The 20,821-nt window shown below is 39.2% G+C and overlaps 2 protein-coding genes across 2 annotated transcripts in view; one reads left to right on the forward strand and one right to left on the reverse strand.

The window, feature by feature from the left end:
* Positions 1 to 2,235: 2,235 nt before the first annotated feature.
* Positions 2,236 to 20,411, reverse strand: LOC117300267 (mucin-2-like). Its single transcript, XM_033784000.1, has 28 exons — positions 20,393 to 20,411; positions 20,113 to 20,304; positions 19,391 to 20,005; positions 19,063 to 19,254; positions 18,341 to 18,955; positions 18,013 to 18,204; positions 17,291 to 17,905; positions 16,963 to 17,154; positions 16,241 to 16,855; positions 15,913 to 16,104; positions 15,191 to 15,805; positions 14,863 to 15,054; positions 14,141 to 14,755; positions 13,813 to 14,004; positions 13,091 to 13,705; positions 12,763 to 12,954; positions 12,041 to 12,655; positions 11,713 to 11,904; positions 10,991 to 11,605; positions 10,663 to 10,854; positions 10,393 to 10,554; positions 9,337 to 9,513; positions 8,585 to 8,644; positions 7,619 to 7,678; positions 6,378 to 6,415; positions 4,859 to 4,963; positions 3,949 to 3,994; positions 2,236 to 2,564 (listed from the first exon to the last, which is right to left on the reverse strand). Exons 1-28 carry the CDS (start codon positions 20,409 to 20,411, stop codon positions 2,236 to 2,238), a joined length of 8,451 nt encoding a protein of 2,816 aa, XP_033639891.1.
* A 163-nt stretch (positions 20,412 to 20,574) lies between these two features.
* LOC117300268 (mucin-2-like) overlaps positions 20,575 to 20,821 on the forward strand; it is a 43,909-nt gene continuing 43,662 nt past the window's right edge. The window contains exon 1 of the mRNA XM_033784001.1: positions 20,575 to 20,602. Coding sequence (XP_033639892.1) covers positions 20,575 to 20,602 — 28 coding nt within the window. The remainder of the gene's footprint in view (positions 20,603 to 20,821) is intronic.

Raw genomic sequence — 20,821 nt, forward strand, 5'->3', positions numbered from 1 at the left:
TGTCCACTGCCTTTAAGAGTATCATTTCACCGTCCTCCACTTTTTCAGATAAAAAATTTCCACAGAAGAAAAGCTATAAAACATCCTCTGTCAACCTTGCTCAAAATAATATAATAAGAGTAAGTAGGCCTATACCCTCCAAACTGAAAACAAGAAAATTACAAAATGAATGACAAAAGTCTTGATCAGATTTCATTAAGTGCTTTGCCATATTTTATTTTCATGCAAGGGAAATAAATCTCTCAAAAAAATATAGATAAATAACATTTTACAAGCAGATGTATACTTTATAATTATTAGAATTAAATAGATTCAAATAAATCAAACAGATACAATAACTATTTTATTTACTAATATTACTTTTAACTTATATTTGAACACATTATTCTGTTCGTTTTCATAGTTTGTAGATTTGTTAAATTAATGATTTGGTGTTGAACAAGGAAAAAATGACAACAGCTGGATTTGAACCACCGACCTCTGAATGGATCATGCCTGAAAAAGTTTTCACAAGTTTGTTACTTCATATTAGTTGATCACACTAAACATTAGCACAGTGTGCAACTATTTTGTTAGTTTTTGTTATAATATTGTTATTATCATAATAATTGTTGAGGTTTGTAATGGTGTGGTCCTATAACGGCCATGGTTTTTTACACCTTCTCCCTTTTTGGATTTTTACTGGTTCTTTTTTTTCCTCTAATTTTTCTGTTTGTGTATCTTTGGATAATTTTTCTGGATAAATTTTTTTTTCGGTGGCTTTTACTAAATGTGTTTGATTGACTGTATATTCATCTGTTTATTTATTGTTTTATGATCATATTTTTTGATCTTATTTTTTGGACCTTTTAATTATATAGTTTTTTTGTGGTTAAAATTTTGATTTGTTTTGTTTTTCTTGATGTAAAGCGCCTGGGAGCATTTTTAATGGATTTGGTCCAATGTAATTTGTTTTAAATTCTTACCATAATTATCTACCATTCTTGTTTTGTATCTGCTTATAAATTTTAATATTGCACACATTTTATCTTATACAGTTCCACCTGTTGTCCCAAATTATTAAGCATCAAAATAAAACGCACATATTCATCATGTTGCTGATATTATTAATCAATTATGATAATCAATAAATAATTGCTCAAACTATTGAATTAAGTCACTATGCCATTGAAAAATTCACAGCCCACTATTAAAATGACTATTTAGCTAGAAGCAAATACAACAAATGGCTATGCATCCTAGACAAAAACTATGAAATAATTAATTAAGTTCCAGGCCATCGTCAAACAGTTAAGATTCACTTGTTCACTTTCTCCATCAAACAACATTTCCATGACTAAACATCAGTTTCCCACAATATTTAAGTACACATACTTTAACAAAAAGGTTTTTTTTTTAAAGAGAGGCTATAATCTAAAATTCATTTATGTGATTGATTTATTTACTAAAAGGCAGGCTTAATGTTAAACGTTGTAAACTGCCATTGATGACTTTTGATAAACTTTTGATAAACTTCAGAGCACCTCTTTTGTTGTCATAATTCAAACAGTTCGCTGACGTCACATTTCAAACTTTGTTGTCTGTATGCTTTTGGCATTTGTAAGGAAAATTTGTAGCTTATTCATGAAATTCGATCATATTCAATTAAAACAGCATGGGAATCAACCTTTTGACTGGCAAAACCAAATTATTGTCTTTGTATTGTACAGAACGCATTGATTTTGATGTTCAATGATGTCACAGTTCAAACTTCGCTTTTAAAAACCATCAAGTAAAATGACATTTTATAAACCATTTTAACACAAGATAAACTCTAAGGAGGACTCCTTTGAAGAACTTTGTTTAGAAAATAAATGCTCTGTTGCATTACAAGTCAGGTATCAAAAGCCAACAGCAAGCTTGTTATTTTACTAGACAGTTTAAATTCAATAGAAGAATATTAAAAATTGAGTCTTTCAGTGTCTGTTAATTAAATAGGACGACAATGAAAAGAACCTAAACGAGATTAGAAGAACAAAAGTCTTTGTGCATGAACATTTTTCGTGTGTGCAATAACTGCTAAAAGAAAAACTGTTCCTTTGTGACTTTCCCAGAAACATTATCAACTCCTTAGCAGTATGCAGTACAGGCAGCCAACTTATCTTTAGATAAACAATCTCTACTCTACCCTTTATTAAAACCTATATGACAAAATTATTGTGGGAAAGTGATTTTTTTAGTCAAGACAATTTTTGTCTATGGCTCGATGGCGAACTGGTTCACCATAACCGACTGTAGCGGATCGTAGCTACAAGAGTTACACTCGCATCCCTGTATCTCGTAGTAGGAATGCACAAACCTGGTCCCGTTGTTGCACAACATACTCGCAAAGTTCTGATTTAGCGTGGTTGGCTTACAACAACCGCAGTTGTAGCCGATACGCGCATCTGGCAGCATGGAGACGCGGCTGTTGGAGGCACACAACCCTTCACAGTCAGTGTAGGCGACTCTCTCCTCCGATAGACAGTCGTCAATTTGGACGTAGTTTTCGTGTGAGCGGAAGAAACAGCCTTGCTCATCTGGAACTGTTATCAAAACAAATAAGTCATTTAAAAATTTACCGGTTTCCCTTGTTGTTTATATTGTATTACTGTAAATATTACTGTAAAGGCCGAGTTATAGTCGGTCGCGCAATGGTCGGGCGTCGGAAATTGTGACGCGCGATCATAAAAAGACACGGATTTCCGTCGCGCGACAATCGCGTGACCCACTATAAACCGGCCTTTAGGCAGAGCTGTGCTGTACGGCACAGCTGTATGATTGCTGCTAGTGTCAAACTGTTATAACCCAATTGATTTAATTCAACTTGCCTCAAAAAGCTTTCAACAAAACGCAAAATTGAATATTTACCAGTAAGAACATGGTATCCAAAGCCATAAGTTTGTTAATACTTTTCAATTCAATTCAATTCAATCCATACTCTTGTTGGACAAAAGAACAATTAATAGAAGTAATCAGTACATAGAAACTTATTGGTTTCAGTCTATTTTTTTGGTCTAGGTAAAACATTTTTACGCCACTAAAGAAACCTCGAGGGCTAATCCTAAAGAGCTCTGATAATCTAGGGCCAGTTGGGGTAAACCAGTGTCAACTAGTTTCAATTGGTTTTGACTGGTTTTTGAGTACTTCTTGTTTTGAGTCTATTTTGATGATCTAGGTAAAACATGTTCTCGCCACTAAAGAAACCATTGGCTAATCCTAAAGAGCTCTGATAATCTAGGGACAGTTGGGGTAAACCAGTGTCAACTAGTTTCAACTGGTTTTGACTGGTTTTTGAGTACTTCTTGGTTTGAGTCTATTTTGATGATCTAGGTAAAACATGTTCTCGCCACTAAAGAAACCATGGGCTAATCCTAAAGAGCTCTGATAATCTAGGGTCAGTTGGGGTAAACCAGTGTCAACTAGTTTCAACTGGTTTTGACTGGTTTTTGAGTACTTCTTGGTTTGAGTCTATTTTGATGATCTAGGTAAAACATGTTCTCGCCACTAAAGAAACCATTGGCTAATCCTAAAGAGCTCTGATAATCTAGGGTCAGTTGGGGTAAACCAGTGTCAACTAGTTTCAACTGGTTTTGACTGGTTTTTGAGTACTTCTTGGTTTGAGTCTATTTTGATGATCTAGGTAAAACAATTGTTAAGCAAATAAAGAAATCCTGTGCTAATCCTAAAGAGCTCTGATAATCTAGGGCCAGTTGGGGTTAACCAGTGTCATCTAGTTTCAACTGGTTTTGACTGGTTTTTGAGTAGTCTGAGTTTATGATCCAGGTGAAACGTTTTTTTACGCCACTAAAGAAATCTAGGGCTAATTCTAAAGAGCACTGATAATCTAGGGCCAGTTGGATTAACCAGTGCAAACTAGTTTCAACTGGTTTTGACTGGTGCCAACCAGTATGGTTTCTTGATACATACCACATATTGGACAGCAAGTTTGTTCATTCACCTCCACAAGCTTTCCCTGTTAGGAGCAAACACAAAAACATACAATATTAGTGCTCTGTCGAGTTTGTAATTTATTATACTTATCATCACTTTAAAGGCACTGGACGCTATTGGTAATTACTCAAAACAATTGTTAGCATAAAAACCTACTTGGTAACATAGAACATTGTGAGAAATGGCTCCCTTTGAAGAAACTTAGCTCTTGAGAAAATGGTTATTTCTCACTTCAAAAGACCTCAGCTGAGGATTTGTATTTAGCATATGAAAGCCAATAAACTTGTGCACCAAGTGTGTTTTTTCTTTCATTATTCTCTCGCAAGTTCGACCACCAATTGAGTTAAAACTTTCACAGGTTTTTTTTCTTTGTGCAAATGTTCTTGTTATTCTTAGTCTTTGTTTGGCCATTAAACAATTACAAATACAAGCAGACAGTATGTCAAATAGATGATGTAAAAACAAAAGTAAATACAAAGCAAGACAAACATTAAGGGCACAGGAAATTACAAAACAACCCTAATGTGATGGCCAGGATCAACAAAAGTATAATTAAACACTGTAGCTCGGAAGCCTGTCACATAGGGAGGCAAACACACTATATAAATACTCTCTTTGGAAAATAATAATAATTTGAAATAAATAACAATATAAATAATCTGTATACACAAAGCACAATTTAAAATAACAAAAACCAAAACCAGAAATTAGACAAGCAAATAGCAAATAATAAATAAATAAATAAACAAGCAAATAGCCAAGCGAGAAGACTGGTCTTTGACAGTTACCAAAGGTGTCCAGTGTCTTAAAGGTGCCAGTCAACAAATATTCAAACAATTCTTCTAATTTCAAAGAGCACAGATGAAACACATTGATTGAGACTTACATTTGGACATGACCTGTTGCAGGCGATGTATTCAACGATGACTTCACCGTTCGGTCCACATTTCATGATTGTACACGGCCGACCAATTGGCATCACTTCGCCTTCCTAGAGTATGACAAGAAAAAGAGACCAAATCAAAGAGTGTTCCTTATGTAGGATGAGTTGAAGACCCAATGTCACAGAGCTGTTACAACAAAATGAGACTTATTACCACGATAATGTTACTACCCAAGCTACCATCTTACATGTTTAACATTCCTTAAAGAAGTGTTACAGAATTGGTAAGAAACAAAAACGTGTAGATCACAGATTTACATAAAACTTTCACGGTGTATAATGATGATGATAGTAGAAAACATCCCTTGAAATATTTCTGTCTGGAATTTCACATTTGATGCGAAATAAATACTCTAATTTCGCATTAGGAGTTTAACGCTCAGTGAGCGTTTTATTCATTTTTGTTTTGGCATCGATGCAATACAAAATTTGTAATTAGTTTTTCACTACTCTCTTGTGAACCAGATGGCCGATCGATCTCAAACTTCTACAGGTTAGTCAGTTTATGTACATGATGGATTTCATAAAGTGCTTATACACTGCCAGCAACTTTTCTGCTAGCAAAATCAATTTTGTAATGTTCCTTTATACAATTGTACTCAATGTGTTTATAATTCTCCTTTTTTGACCAATATGGAAATAAATGTGGATTGACTGATTGATTGTTTGATTGATTGATTGATTGATTGATTGATTGATTGATTGATTGATTGATTGATTGATTGATTGTTTGATTGATTGATTGATTGATTGATTGATTGACTGATTGATTGATCGATTGATTGATTGTTCTCACATCCTAAGTTTGTTTGTAAAGCTTACCAATTTTAACCATAGAGCTTTATATATTGACTAGAGCGCTAACTTGCTCTGCGTTTTGAAGCCACCCTAGGCACAGACATGTTTGATGTGTTGCGTGAAATCGAAACGATTTTAATTTTAAGAGAACACACATTGCAGCGATTTTTTAAATATTCGGAGTGTACGCTTAATGTACGCGACAGCCCAATCGCGTACGTCCGCGCTACAAGCAAACCGTAACTTCGACTTGATCTACGTACTAAAAAAAATGTACGCGTCTTTTAAACATGACGCACATGACGCTCACAGTTTGTGACGTTGATCAGCAGATTGTGCGTTCACATTTGCTGCATTTTTTGCTTCGATGACACATAAAAAAGAACAAACACACTATCATGCAAATAGCCGTACCAAATTTCAAGCTTTTGTATTGGTTTGTACATAAACATTGACGCGCCCACACGGTTTCAAACCTTAGTGCGAGTATAGCGGGATGTTAGCGCTCTGGTCAATATATATAGCTCTATGATTTTAACACACTGGTCTCTCATCTGTACACATTCAGATGACCATCAATGCAAAAAATACTTGATCCCAAAAATATACAATTAAAATACCTTTATTGTTAATTAATTATTTAATAATTTGTTGATTAACTAACCTCATACTCCTCTCCATTGAACTTGCAAACAGGAGTCTCTGCAAGAAAGAAGTTCAAGTGACAGGTGGATTAAAAAACAAATTGAATATTGTTTGTATACTGTATTCATTATTTTAACCAGTACTAGAAACCAGTATCACAATGTTACAAAAGCACCAATGATCCAAGATAGTTCTGAACAGAAACAGAACCAGTACAGAACAGAACTGGTTCTGAGAAGACCAGGTTCAGGAAAGAACTGGTTCTGAGGAGACCCAGTTCAGAACAGAACTGGTTCTAAAAAGACCCAGTTCAGAACAGATCTGGTTCTGAGAAGACCAGGTACAGAACAGAACTGGTTCTGGGGAGACGCAGTTCAGGAAAGAACTGGTTCTACAAAGACCCAGTTCAGAACAGAACTGGTTCTGAGAAAAAGACCTAGTTCAGAACAGAACTGGTTCTAAGAAAAAAACCCGGTTCAGAACAGAACTGGCTCTACAAAGAACCAGTTCAGAACAGAACTGGTTCTGAGAAAAAGACCCCTGTCAGAACAGAACTGGTTCTCTGAGAAAAATACCCAGTTCAGAACAGAACTGGTTCTAAGAAAAAGACACAGTTCAGAACAGAACTGGTTCTGAGAAGACCGGGTTAAGAACAAAACTGGTTCTGAGAAGACCAGGTAAAGAACAGAACTGGTTCTGAGAAGACCTGGTTCAGAATAGAATTTGTTCTAAAAAGAACCAGTTCAGAACAGAACTGGTTATGAAAAGACCCGGTACAGAACAAAACTGGTTCTAAAAAGACTTAGTTCAGAACAGAACTGGTTCTGAGAAGACCTGGTTCAGGACAGAACTGGCTCTACAAAGACCCAGTTCAGAACAGAACTGGTTCTAAGAAAAAGACCTGGTGCAGAACAGAACTGGTTCAGAACAGAACTGGTTATGAGAAGACCTGGTTCTGAGAAGACCCAGTTCAGAACAGAACTGGTTCTAAGAAAAAGACCCGGTTCAGAACAGAACTGGTTCTGAGAAAAATACCTGGTTCAGAACCAAACGGGTTCTGAGAAGACCGGGTTAAGAACTGAACTGGTTCTGAGAAGACCCAGTTCAGAACAGAACTGGTTCTGAAAAGACCCGGTTCAGAACAGAACTGGTTCTAAAAAGACTCAGTTCAGAACAGAACTGGCTCTAAGAAGACCTGGTTCAGAACAAGACTGGTTCCAAAAAAACCTGGTTAGGCTTATCTTTGGTTCTAAAACTTACCTCCGTTGCCTGGTACGGTGGTTTGAGTGATAGCTTTGGTTGTCCCCTCAGCAGTTGTGACTTTAGAAATTTAAATTCAAAATTACAAGTTATTACTTTTTAATAAGACTTGTGGTTGAAATAATGTATGGGACTCTTTCAGGACTGACAGCAAAATACTTTCCCCAATAATCCTGTGGAAAGATTCTGGACATCTCTGGTGGGATTCAAACCCACAACCTTTGTCGTTTAAGAGATGGGGCCGATTTCACAAAGAGTTAGATCTAGTACAAGGAAATATTCAAAACTTAAGGCTTGTCCCAAGTTAAGACGAGTAGTTCGTTCTAAGACTAGTCTTGACTCTTTGATAAATCAACCCCAGGGATGTTTACCCAACTAGACCATCAAGATTGCTTGGTAGCTAGAAGCAGTTTGAATCCTTTATTCTAGCTCAGCAAAGGTTGTGGGTTCAAATCCCACCCTAGTGATTTGCATGTGACTTATGCTTTCACAGACCTTGGCAAAGTACGGAGTATACAGTGCTTAAAGACCCTGGACACTATTAGTACATGTAGTTGTCAAAGACCAGTCTTCTCACTTGGTGTATCTCAAAATATATGCATAAAATAACAAACTGTGAAAATTTGAGCTCAATTGGTCTTCGAAGTTCCAAGATAATAATGAAAGAAAAAAACACCTTGTCACACGAAGTTGTGTGCTTTCAGATGCTTGATTTCGAGACCTCAAATTCTAAATCTGAGCTCTCGAAAAAAAAAATACCTGGGAAATTACTTCTTTCTCGTAAACTACGTCAGTTCAGAGGGAGCCGTTTCTCAGAATGGTTTACACTGTCAACCTCTCCCTATTACTCGTCACCATGAAAGGTTTTATGCTAATAATTATTAGTAATTACCAATAGTGTCCACTGCCTTTAACATCTATTACAAACAAGGGGAGAGATTAATTATTTTCCGGTATTAAACTCACTTGTAACAGTCTTTGTCGTTGTTTTGCCTACAGTTGTCGGTTGTTGTGTTGTTGTCAGCTCTTTAAAGACAGAACAAAAATATTGAATTATTTTTGTTTCATTGTTATCACTGCACTACTCAAAATTAAGTACAGGCTATCAAAGTCAACTGAAACAATGGCAAAATGTTAAGTGGGAAATATAAAGTGGAAAATTAATCATCAAATTCCTATAACTAAAAGGTTCAGCCTACCCTAATACAGTTGAAAGAATTAAGTAAAATATTTCAGTTATTAATAGTATTAACAACAATAAACCAATGATGAGTAGTAGTGGCCAAATCAACCTAATAAAAAGATGCTTAAAGCTAACAGATTGAACTTAAAAAATGCAACAAATTTGTATACAAATGACGAAATATAAATAGCAAGTTAACAATACAGAAAAATTTGTATTTCAGTACAGATTAGAAAATGGACCACAATTGAATTATGAGATCTATTCCTTAACATAGCACCTGTGTAATGGTTTACAGGTTGCTGTGGCACAATATGCTGCTAATCCAGCCAGGAACACCGGGTGTGAACCCTTCTCTTTTTGATAAGTGCACTGGGTTCTTTTACATGCATACACAACACAAGAGACCAACAGCTTTATGACCCACCCGAAGGACGAAGCAATGGTTAAGTGTCTTGCTTAAGGACACAAGTGTCACAGGCGAGGATTTGAACCCACACTCTGCTGATCCGAAACACCAGAAATAAAAATTTACCTGCGGTGGTCGGGACCTCTGTGGTAGTCACTGTTGTTGTTTCCTCTGTGGTTGTTGCCTCAGGGGTCGTCACGGTAACAGTTGTTGATATGACTTCCTTGGTAGTTGTTGGTTTTTCAGTGGACGTTGGAACGGCAGTGATTTCTTCGGTTGTGACGACAGTCGTTGTTGCTTCCTCTGTTGTACAAACCAAGACAAATGCAAAATTGATTAATGAAAAAGAATTCAAACAAATTGCATATAAATGAGAAGTTTAAACTTTCTGTACTGAGTAGAAAAGAAAATGTAGAGCAATTGTCTGTAGGTATGTCTCTCCATTTATTAAAGACACTGGACACTATTAGTAATTGTCAAAGACCAGTCTTCTCACTATGTGTATCTCACCATATGAACAAAATAACAAACCTGAGTAAACTTGAACTCAATTGGTCGTCGAAACTGCGAGATAGTATCATAAAATAAAATAACAACCTCTTGTCACCCGAAGTTGTGTGCATTCAAGATCAGATCTTGATTTCGAGACCTCAAAATCTAATTCTGAGGTCTCAAAATCAAATTCAAATACTTTAGTGGAAAATAGCTTCTTTTTGAAAAACTACGTTACTTCAGAGAGAGCCGTTTCTCACAATGTTTTATACTATATTGCTCGTTACCAAGTAAGTTTGTAAGCATTTTGTTTCCCAGTAATTATCAATAGTGTCCAGTGCCTTTCAGGGAATGTTTCTGTTTAACCTTGGAGTTATCATAGCTGTTGTAATGAAAAGAACCCAGTGCACTTTTCGAAAAGAGAAGGGGTTCTCCCCGGTTATCCTGGCTGTGGCTGCTGTATGCGCCGTAGCACCTTGTAAACCCTTTTAAGGTGCTAAATAATTGGGTCTTAAAAATCACCACTGCAATTACCTATCTTTCTGAAAGTTTGTTTATACTCAACACCTTGAATACCTTGTTTGGTAGATACGTGCGCTATATAAGACTTCGATATTATTATTATTATTATCATCTAATGTTAATGCCGATAATGAAATGAACAAAACATAGTCCTCAAATGTTAATCACCTGTTGTTGTCTCCACAATGATTGTCTCTGTGGTGGTTGCCTCAGGGGAGGTTGTCACAATTGTTGTGGTGACTTTTTCAGTCGTTGTAGAAGGGGCAGAAATTGTAGGTTCTGCAGTGATTGTCACACGAGTGGTAGTTGCTTCAGTAGTTGTTGGAGCTTCTGGAAAAACAGATAATTATTACAGGTGAATTCAGACCTTGGGATGGGGCAATGGTAAGTATTTTGATTTTGTTCCAAGTGTGTTCAAGGGAATAACTTCAATCTTACCTGTCGTTGTTGGCTGGGAAGTGGTGCGTACAGTAGTTGTCTCCTCAGTAGTTGTTGCTTCTGGAGTGGTGGTTTGTACAGCAGTGGTAGTGATCACCTCAGTGGTTGTAGGTGTGCCTGTAGTTGTGGGTGCGGCTGTGATTTCACGTGTAGTGCTGACAGTAGAACTGAACACCTCTGTGCTGGTAGAAACTGAAATTTAAAATGCCACACAAATGTGAAAAGCTGGCATTTGTTCGTTTAAAGATGCGGAGGAAAAATCTTAACTGAGATAATTTACATGAATATTTCCCTATCATTTAAAAGTTAGCTTGAAGATTGGAATTACCTGTCTCTTCACAGCCGTTGAAGACTATTTTATAACTTGCATCAGGATTTGGTTTAACAAGGTATACTCTCAGTCTTGTTATGAATGGCAAGCTTGATGGTAAAGAGATTTTGGTGTCAGTCTTTCCGATAAAGATGTTTGAATTTGCTTCATCGGCAAGTGGTAGGTATTGAGCACGGTCACTTGGCTGAAACTCAAAGGCAATGGTGACTTCCTCATCAGGCACTCCTTCTTCATTTGTGACAATTACAGATGTAACTTTACTTCTTGGGTCGAAGGTCACAGTCAAGTGTGATCCTTCATGTGGAGTTTCAGTGCTTTCTGGAGGACTGCCTGGTTTCCACCATTGATCGAGTGTAACCGGTGAAGAGCTGTCAGAATTTTCTCTTGAGACTTTTACTTTGTCATAATCATCAAGGTCCTCAGCACATTCTTCAGGTGTGGTTGACGGGCCAGCTGTGGAGGTCACAGTGCTTATCTCTTTTGTAGTTGTTTCTGGAGAAATTGTCACAACCGTGGTGCTGACTTTCTCAGTCGTTGAAGGAGGGCCAGAAGTTGTAGGAGCTTTAGTGGTTGTCACACGAGTGGTAGTTGCTTCAGTAGTTGTTGGGGCTTCTGGAAAAACAGATAATTATAACCGGTCAATTCAAACCTTCAGATAGGGCAATGGTAAGTATTTGACTTCGTTCCAAGTATATTAAAGCGAATAACTTCAATCTTACCTGTCGTTGTTGGCTGTGTAGTGGTGCGTACAGTAGTTGTCTCCTCAGTAGTTGTTGCTTCTGGAGTGGTGGTTTGTACAGCAGTGGTAGTGATCACCTCAGTGGTTGTAGGTGTGCCTGTAGTTGTGGGTGCGGCTGTGATTTCACGTGTAGTGCTGACAGTAGAACTGAACACCTCTGTGCTGGTAGAAACTGAAATTTAAAATGCCACACAAATGTGAAAAGCTGGCATTTGTTCGTTTAAAGATGCGGAGGAAAAATCTTAACTGAGATAATTTACATGAATATTTCCCTATCATTTAAAAGTTAGCTTGAAGATTGGAATTACCTGTCTCTTCACAGCCGTTGAAGACTATTTTATAACTTGCATCAGGATTTGGTTTAACAAGGTATACTCTCAGTCTTGTTATGAATGGCAAGCTTGATGGTAAAGAGATTTTGGTGTCAGTCTTTCCGATAAAGATGTTTGAATTTGCTTCATCGGCAAGTGGTAGGTATTGAGCACGGTCACTTGGCTGAAACTCAAAGGCAATGGTGACTTCCTCATCAGGCACTCCTTCTTCATTTGTGACAATTACAGATGTAACTTTACTTCTTGGGTCGAAGGTCACAGTCAAGTGTGATCCTTCATGTGGAGTTTCAGTGCTTTCTGGAGGACTGCCTGGTTTCCACCATTGATCGGGTGTAACCGGTGAAGAGCTGTCAGAATTTTCTCTTGAGACTTTTACTTTGTCATAATCATCAAGGTCCTCAGCACATTCTTCAGGTGTGGTTGACGGGCCAGCTGTGGAGGTCACAGTGCTTATCTCTTTTGTAGTTGTTTCTGGAGAAATTGTCACAACCGTGGTGCTGACTTTCTCAGTCGTTGAAGGAGGGCCAGAAGTTGTAGGAGCTTTAGTGGTTGTCACACGAGTGGTAGTTGCTTCAGTAGTTGTTGGGGCTTCTGGAAAAACAGATAATTATAACCGGTCAATTCAAACCTTCAGATAGGGCAATGGTAAGTATTTGACTTCGTTCCAAGTATATTAAAGCGAATAACTTCAATCTTACCTGTCGTTGTTGGCTGTGTAGTGGTGCGTACAGTAGTTGTCTCCTCAGTAGTTGTTGCTTCTGGAGTGGTGGTTTGTACAGCAGTGGTAGTGATCACCTCAGTGGTTGTAGGTGTGCCTGTAGTTGTGGGTGCGGCTGTGATTTCACGTGTAGTGCTGACAGTAGAACTGAACACCTCTGTGCTGGTAGAAACTGAAATTTAAAATGCCACACAAATGTGAAAAGCTGGCATTTGTTCGTTTAAAGATGCGGAGGAAAAATCTTAACTGAGATAATTTACATGAATATTTCCCTATCATTTAAAAGTTAGCTTGAAGATTGGAATTACCTGTCTCTTCACAGCCGTTGAAGACTATTTTATAACTTGCATCAGGATTTGGTTTAACAAGGTATACTCTCAGTCTTGTTATGAATGGCAAGCTTGATGGTAAAGAGATTTTGGTGTCAGTCTTTCCGATAAAGATGTTTGAATTTGCTTCATCGGCAAGTGGTAGGTATTGAGCACGGTCACTTGGCTGAAACTCAAAGGCAATGGTGACTTCCTCATCAGGCACTCCTTCTTCATTTGTGACAATTACAGATGTAACTTTACTTCTTGGGTCGAAGGTCACAGTCAAGTGTGATCCTTCATGTGGAGTTTCAGTGCTTTCTGGAGGACTGCCTGGTTTCCACCATTGATCGGGTGTAACCGGTGAAGAGCTGTCAGAATTTTCTCTTGAGACTTTTACTTTGTCATAATCATCAAGGTCCTCAGCACATTCTTCAGGTGTGGTTGACGGGCCAGCTGTGGAGGTCACAGTGCTTATCTCTTTTGTAGTTGTTTCTGGAGAAATTGTCACAACCGTGGTGCTGACTTTCTCAGTCGTTGAAGGAGGGCCAGAAGTTGTAGGAGCTTTAGTGGTTGTCACACGAGTGGTAGTTGCTTCAGTAGTTGTTGGGGCTTCTGGAAAAACAGATAATTATAACCGGTCAATTCAAACCTTCAGATAGGGCAATGGTAAGTATTTGACTTCGTTCCAAGTATATTAAAGCGAATAACTTCAATCTTACCTGTCGTTGTTGGCTGTGTAGTGGTGCGTACAGTAGTTGTCTCCTCAGTAGTTGTTGCTTCTGGAGTGGTGGTTTGTACAGCAGTGGTAGTGATCACCTCAGTGGTTGTAGGTGTGCCTGTAGTTGTGGGTGCGGCTGTGATTTCACGTGTAGTGCTGACAGTAGAACTGAACACCTCTGTGCTGGTAGAAACTGAAATTTAAAATGCCACACAAATGTGAAAAGCTGGCATTTGTTCGTTTAAAGATGCGGAGGAAAAATCTTAACTGAGATAATTTACATGAATATTTCCCTATCATTTAAAAGTTAGCTTGAAGATTGGAATTACCTGTCTCTTCACAGCCGTTGAAGACTATTTTATAACTTGCATCAGGATTTGGTTTAACAAGGTATACTCTCAGTCTTGTTATGAATGGCAAGCTTGATGGTAAAGAGATTTTGGTGTCAGTCTTTCCGATAAAGATGTTTGAATTTGCTTCATCGGCAAGTGGTAGGTATTGAGCACGGTCACTTGGCTGAAACTCAAAGGCAATGGTGACTTCCTCATCAGGCACTCCTTCTTCATTTGTGACAATTACAGATGTAACTTTACTTCTTGGGTCGAAGGTCACAGTCAAGTGTGATCCTTCATGTGGAGTTTCAGTGCTTTCTGGAGGACTGCCTGGTTTCCACCATTGATCGGGTGTAACCGGTGAAGAGCTGTCAGAATTTTCTCTTGAGACTTTTACTTTGTCATAATCATCAAGGTCCTCAGCACATTCTTCAGGTGTGGTTGACGGGCCAGCTGTGGAGGTCACAGTGCTTATCTCTTTTGTAGTTGTTTCTGGAGAAATTGTCACAACCGTGGTGCTGACTTTCTCAGTCGTTGAAGGAGGGCCAGAAGTTGTAGGAGCTTTAGTGGTTGTCACACGAGTGGTAGTTGCTTCAGTAGTTGTTGGGGCTTCTGGAAAAACAGATAATTATAACCGGTCAATTCAAACCTTCAGATAGGGCAATGGTAAGTATTTGACTTCGTTCCAAGTATATTAAAGCGAATAACTTCAATCTTACCTGTCGTTGTTGGCTGTGTAGTGGTGCGTACAGTAGTTGTCTCCTCAGTAGTTGTTGCTTCTGGAGTGGTGGTTTGTACAGCAGTGGTAGTGATCACCTCAGTGGTTGTAGGTGTGCCTGTAGTTGTGGGTGCGGCTGTGATTTCACGTGTAGTGCTGACAGTAGAACTGAACACCTCTGTGCTGGTAGAAACTGAAATTTAAAATGCCACACAAATGTGAAAAGCTGGCATTTGTTCGTTTAAAGATGCGGAGGAAAAATCTTAACTGAGATAATTTACATGAATATTTCCCTATCATTTAAAAGTTAGCTTGAAGATTGGAATTACCTGTCTCTTCACAGCCGTTGAAGACTATTTTATAACTTGCATCAGGATTTGGTTTAACAAGGTATACTCTCAGTCTTGTTATGAATGGCAAGCTTGATGGTAAAGAGATTTTGGTGTCAGTCTTTCCGATAAAGATGTTTGAATTTGCTTCATCGGCAAGTGGTAGGTATTGAGCACGGTCACTTGGCTGAAACTCAAAGGCAATGGTGACTTCCTCATCAGGCACTCCTTCTTCATTTGTGACAATTACAGATGTAACTTTACTTCTTGGGTCGAAGGTCACAGTCAAGTGTGATCCTTCATGTGGAGTTTCAGTGCTTTCTGGAGGACTGCCTGGTTTCCACCATTGATCGGGTGTAACCGGTGAAGAGCTGTCAGAATTTTCTCTTGAGACTTTTACTTTGTCATAATCATCAAGGTCCTCAGCACATTCTTCAGGTGTGGTTGACGGGCCAGCTGTGGAGGTCACAGTGCTTATCTCTTTTGTAGTTGTTTCTGGAGTAATTGTCACAACCGTGGTGCTGACTTTCTCAGTCGTTGAAGGAGGGCCAGAAGTTGTAGGAGCTTTAGTGGTTGTCACACGAGTGGTAGTTGCTTCAGTAGTTGTTGGGGCTTCTGGAAAAACAGATAATTATAACCGGTCAATTCAAACCTTCAGATAGGGCAATGGTAAGTATTTGACTTCGTTCCAAGTATATTAAAGCGAATAACTTCAATCTTACCTGTCGTTGTTGGCTGTGTAGTGGTGCGTACAGTAGTTGTCTCCTCAGTAGTTGTTGCTTCTGGAGTGGTGGTTTGTACAGCAGTGGTAGTGATCACCTCAGTGGTTGTAGGTGTGCCTGTAGTTGTGGGTGCGGCTGTGATTTCACGTGTAGTGCTGACAGTAGAACTGAACACCTCTGTGCTGGTAGAAACTGAAATTTAAAATGCCACACAAATGTGAAAAGCTGGCATTTGTTCGTTTAAAGATGCGGAGGAAAAATCTTAACTGAGATAATTTACATGAATATTTCCCTATCATTTAAAAGTTAGCTTGAAGATTGGAATTACCTGTCTCTTCACAGCCGTTGAAGACTATTTTATAACTTGCATCAGGATTTGGTTTAACAAGGTATACTCTCAGTCTTGTTATGAATGGCAAGCTTGATGGTAAAGAGATTTTGGTGTCAGTCTTTCCGATAAAGATGTTTGAATTTGCTTCATCGGCAAGTGGTAGGTATTGAGCACGGTCACTTGGCTGAAACTCAAAGGCAATGGTGACTTCCTCATCAGGCACTCCTTCTTCATTTGTGACAATTACAGATGTAACTTTACTTCTTGGGTCGAAGGTCACAGTCAAGTGTGATCCTTCATGTGGAGTTTCAGTGCTTTCTGGAGGACTGCCTGGTTTCCACCATTGATCGGGTGTAACCGGTGAAGAGCTGTCAGAATTTTCTCTTGAGACTTTTACTTTGTCATAATCATCAAGGTCCTCAGCACATTCTTCAGGTGTGGTTGACGGGCCAGCTGTGGAGGTCACAGTGCTTATCTCTTTTGTAGTTGTTTCTGGAGAAATTGTCACAACCGTGGTGCTGACTTTCTCAGTCGTTGAAGGAGGGCCAGAAGTTGTAGGAGCTTTAGTGGTTGTCACACGAGTGGTAGTTGCTTCAGTAGTTGTTGGGGCTTCTGGAAAAACAGATAATTATAACCGGTCAATTCAAACCTTCAGATAGGGCAATGGTAAGTATTTGACTTCGTTCCAAGTATATTAAAGCGAATAACTTCAATCTTACCTGTCGTTGTTGGCTGTGTAGTGGTGCGTACAGTAGTTGTCTCCTCAGTAGTTGTTGCTTCTGGAGTGGTGGTTTGTACAGCAGTGGTAGTGATCACCTCAGTGGTTGTAGGTGTGCCTGTAGTTGTGGGTGCGGCTGTGATTTCACGTGTAGTGCTGACAGTAGAACTGAACACCTCTGTGCTGGTAGAAACTGAAATTTAAAATGCCACACAAATGTGAAAAGCTGGCATTTGTTCGTTTAAAGATGCGGAGGAAAAATCTTAACTGAGATAATTTACATGAATATTTCCCTATCATTTAAAAGTTAGCTTGAAGATTGGAATTACCTGTCTCTTCACAGCCGTTGAAGACTATTTTATAACTTGCATCAGGATTTGGTTTAACAAGGTATACTCTCAGTCTTGTTATGAATGGCAAGCTTGATGGTAAAGAGATTTTGGTGTCAGTCTTTCCGATAAAGATGTTTGAATTTGCTTCATCGGCAAGTGGTAGGTATTGAGCACGGTCACTTGGCTGAAACTCAAAGGCAATGGTGACTTCCTCATCAGGCACTCCTTCTTCATTTGTGACAATTACAGATGTAACTTTACTTCTTGGGTCGAAGGTCACAGTCAAGTGTGATCCTTCATGTGGAGTTTCAGTGCTTTCTGGAGGACTGCCTGGTTTCCACCATTGATCGGGTGTAACCGGTGAAGAGCTGTCAGAATTTTCTCTTGAGACTTTTACTTTGTCATAATCATCAAGGTCCTCAGCACATTCTTCAGGTGTGGTTGACGGGCCAGCTGTGGAGGTCACAGTGCTTATCTCTTTTGTAGTTGTTTCTGGAGAAATTGTCACAACCGTGGTGCTGACTTTCTCAGTCGTTGAAGGAGGGCCAGAAGTTGTAGGAGCTTTAGTGGTTGTCACACGAGTGGTAGTTGCTTCAGTAGTTGTTGGGGCTTCTGGAAAAACAGATAATTATAACCGGTCAATTCAAACCTTCAGATAGGGCAATGGTAAGTATTTGACTTCGTTCCAAGTATATTAAAGCGAATAACTTCAATCTTACCTGTCGTTGTTGGCTGTGTAGTGGTGCGTACAGTAGTTGTCTCCTCAGTAGTTGTTGCTTCTGGAGTGGTGGTTTGTACAGCAGTGGTAGTGATCACCTCAGTGGTTGTAGGTGTGCCTGTAGTTGTGGGTGCGGCTGTGATTTCACGTGTAGTGCCGACAGTAGAACTGAACACCTCTGTGCTGGTAGAAACTGAAATTTAAAATGCCACACAAATGTGAAAAGCTGGCATTTGTTCGTTTAAAGATGCGGAGGAAAAATCTTAACTGAGATAATTTACATGAATATTTCCCTATCATTTAAAAGTTAGCTTGAAGATTGGAATTACCTGTCTCTTCACAGCCGTTGAAGACTATTTTATAACTTGCATCAGGATTTGGTTTAACAAGGTATACTCTCAGTCTTGTTATGAATGGCAAGCTTGATGGTAAAGAGATTTTGGTGTCAGTCTTTCCGATAAAGATGTTTGAATTTGCTTCATCGGCAAGTGGTAGGTATTGAGCACGGTCACTTGGCTGAAACTCAAAGGCAATGGTGACTTCCTCATCAGGCACTCCTTCTTCATTTGTGACAATTACAGATGTAACTTTACTTCTTGGGTCGAAGGTCACAGTCAAGTGTGATCCTTCATGTGGAGTTTCAGTGCTTTCTGGAGGACTGCCTGGTTTCCACCATTGATCGGGTGTAACCGGTGAAGAGCTGTCAGAATTTTCTCTTGAGACTTTTACTTTGTCATAATCATCAAGGTCCTCAGCACATTCTTCAGGTGTGGTTGACGGGCCAGCTGTGGAGGTCACAGTGCTTATCTCTTTTGTAGTTGTTTCTGGAGAAATTGTCACAACCGTGGTGCTGACTTTCTCAGTCGTTGAAGGAGGGCCAGAAGTTGTAGGAGCTTTAGTGGTTGTCACACGAGTGGTAGTTGCTTCAGTAGTTGTTGGGGCTTCTGGAAAAACAGATAATTATAACCGGTCAATTCAAACCTTCAGATAGGGCAATGGTAAGTATTTGACTTCGTTCCAAGTATATTAAAGCGAATAACTTCAATCTTACCTGTCGTTGTTGGCTGTGTAGTGGTGCGTACAGTAGTTGTCTCCTCAGTAGTTGTTGCTTCTGGAGTGGTGGTTTGTACAGCAGTGGTAGTGATCACCTCAGTGGTTGTAGGTGTGCCTGTAGTTGTGGGTGCGGCTGTGATTTCACGTGTAGTGCTGACAGTAGAACTGAACACCTCTGTGCTGGTAGAAACTGAAATTTAAAATGCCACACAAATGTGAAAAGCTGGCATTTGTTCGTTTAAAGATGCGGAGGAAAAATCTTAACTGAGATAATTTACATGAATATTTCCCTATCATTTAAAAGTTAGCTTGAAGATTGGAATTACCTGTCTCTTCACAGCCGTTGAAGACTATTTTATAACTTGCATCAGGATTTGGTTTAACAAGGTATACTCTCAGTCTTGTTATGAATGGCAAGCTTGATGGTAAAGAGATTTTGGTGTCAGTCTTTCCGATAAAGATGTTTGAATTTGCTTCATCGGCAAGTGGTAGGTATTGAGCACGGTCACTTGGCTGAAACTCAAAGGCAATGGTGACTTCCTCATCAGGCACTCCTTCTTCATTTGTGACAATTACAGATGTAACTTTACTTCTTGGGTCGAAGGTCACAGTCAAGTGTGATCCTTCATGTGGAGTTTCAGTGCTTTCTGGAGGACTGCCTGGTTTCCACCATTGATCGGGTGTAACCGGTGAAGAGCTGTCAGAATTTTCTCTTGAGACTTTTACTTTGTCATAATCATCAAGGTCCTCAGCACATTCTTCAGGTGTGGTTGACGGGCCAGCTGTGGAGGTCACAGTGCTTATCTCTTTTGTAGTTGTTTCTGGAGAAATTGTCACAACCGTGGTGCTGACTTTCTCAGTCGTTGAAGGAGGGCCAGAAGTTGTAGGAGCTTTAGTGGTTGTCACACGAGTGGTAGTTGCTTCAGTAGTTGTTGGGGCTTCTGGAAAAACAGATAATTATAACCGGTCAATTCAAACCTTCAGATAGGGCAATGGTAAGTATTTGACTTCGTTCCAAGTATATTAAAGCGAATAACTTCAATCTTACCTGTCGTTGTTGGCTGTGTAGTGGTGCGTACAGTAGTTGTCTCCTCAGTAGTTGTTGCTTCTGGAGTGGTGGTTTGTACAGCAGTGGTAGTGATCACCTCAGTGGTTGTAGGTGTGCCTGTAGTTGTGGGTGCGGCTGTGATTTCACGTGTAGTGCTGACAGTAGAACTGAACACCTCTGTGCTGGTAGAAACTGAAATTTAAAATGCCACACAAATGTGAAAAGCTGGCATTTGTTCGTTTAAAGATGCGGAGGAAAAATCTTAACTGAGATAATTTACATGAATATTTCCCTATCATTTAAAAGTTAGCTTGAAGATTGGAATTACCTGTCTCTTCACAGCCGTTGAAGACTATTTTATAACTTGCATCAGGATTTGGTTTAACAAGGTATACTCTCAGTCTTGTTATGAATGGCAAGCTTGATGGTAAAGAGATTTTGGTGTCAGTCTTTCCGATAAAGATGTTTGAATTTGCTTCATCGGCAAGTGGTAGGTATTGAGCACGGTCACTTGGCTGAAACTCAAAGGCAATGGTGACTTCCTCATCAGGCACTCCTTCTTCATTTGTGACAATTACAGATGTAACTTTACTTCTTGGGTCGAAGGTCACAGTCAAGTGTGATCCTTCATGTGGAGTTTCAGTGCTTTCTGGAGGACTGCCTGGTTTCCACCATTGATCGGGTGTAACCGGTGAAGAGCTGTCAGAAT

Source organism: Asterias rubens, chromosome 15, assembly GCF_902459465.1.
Source record: "Asterias rubens chromosome 15, eAstRub1.3, whole genome shotgun sequence".
Taxonomy (NCBI): domain Eukaryota; kingdom Metazoa; phylum Echinodermata; class Asteroidea; order Forcipulatida; family Asteriidae; genus Asterias; species Asterias rubens.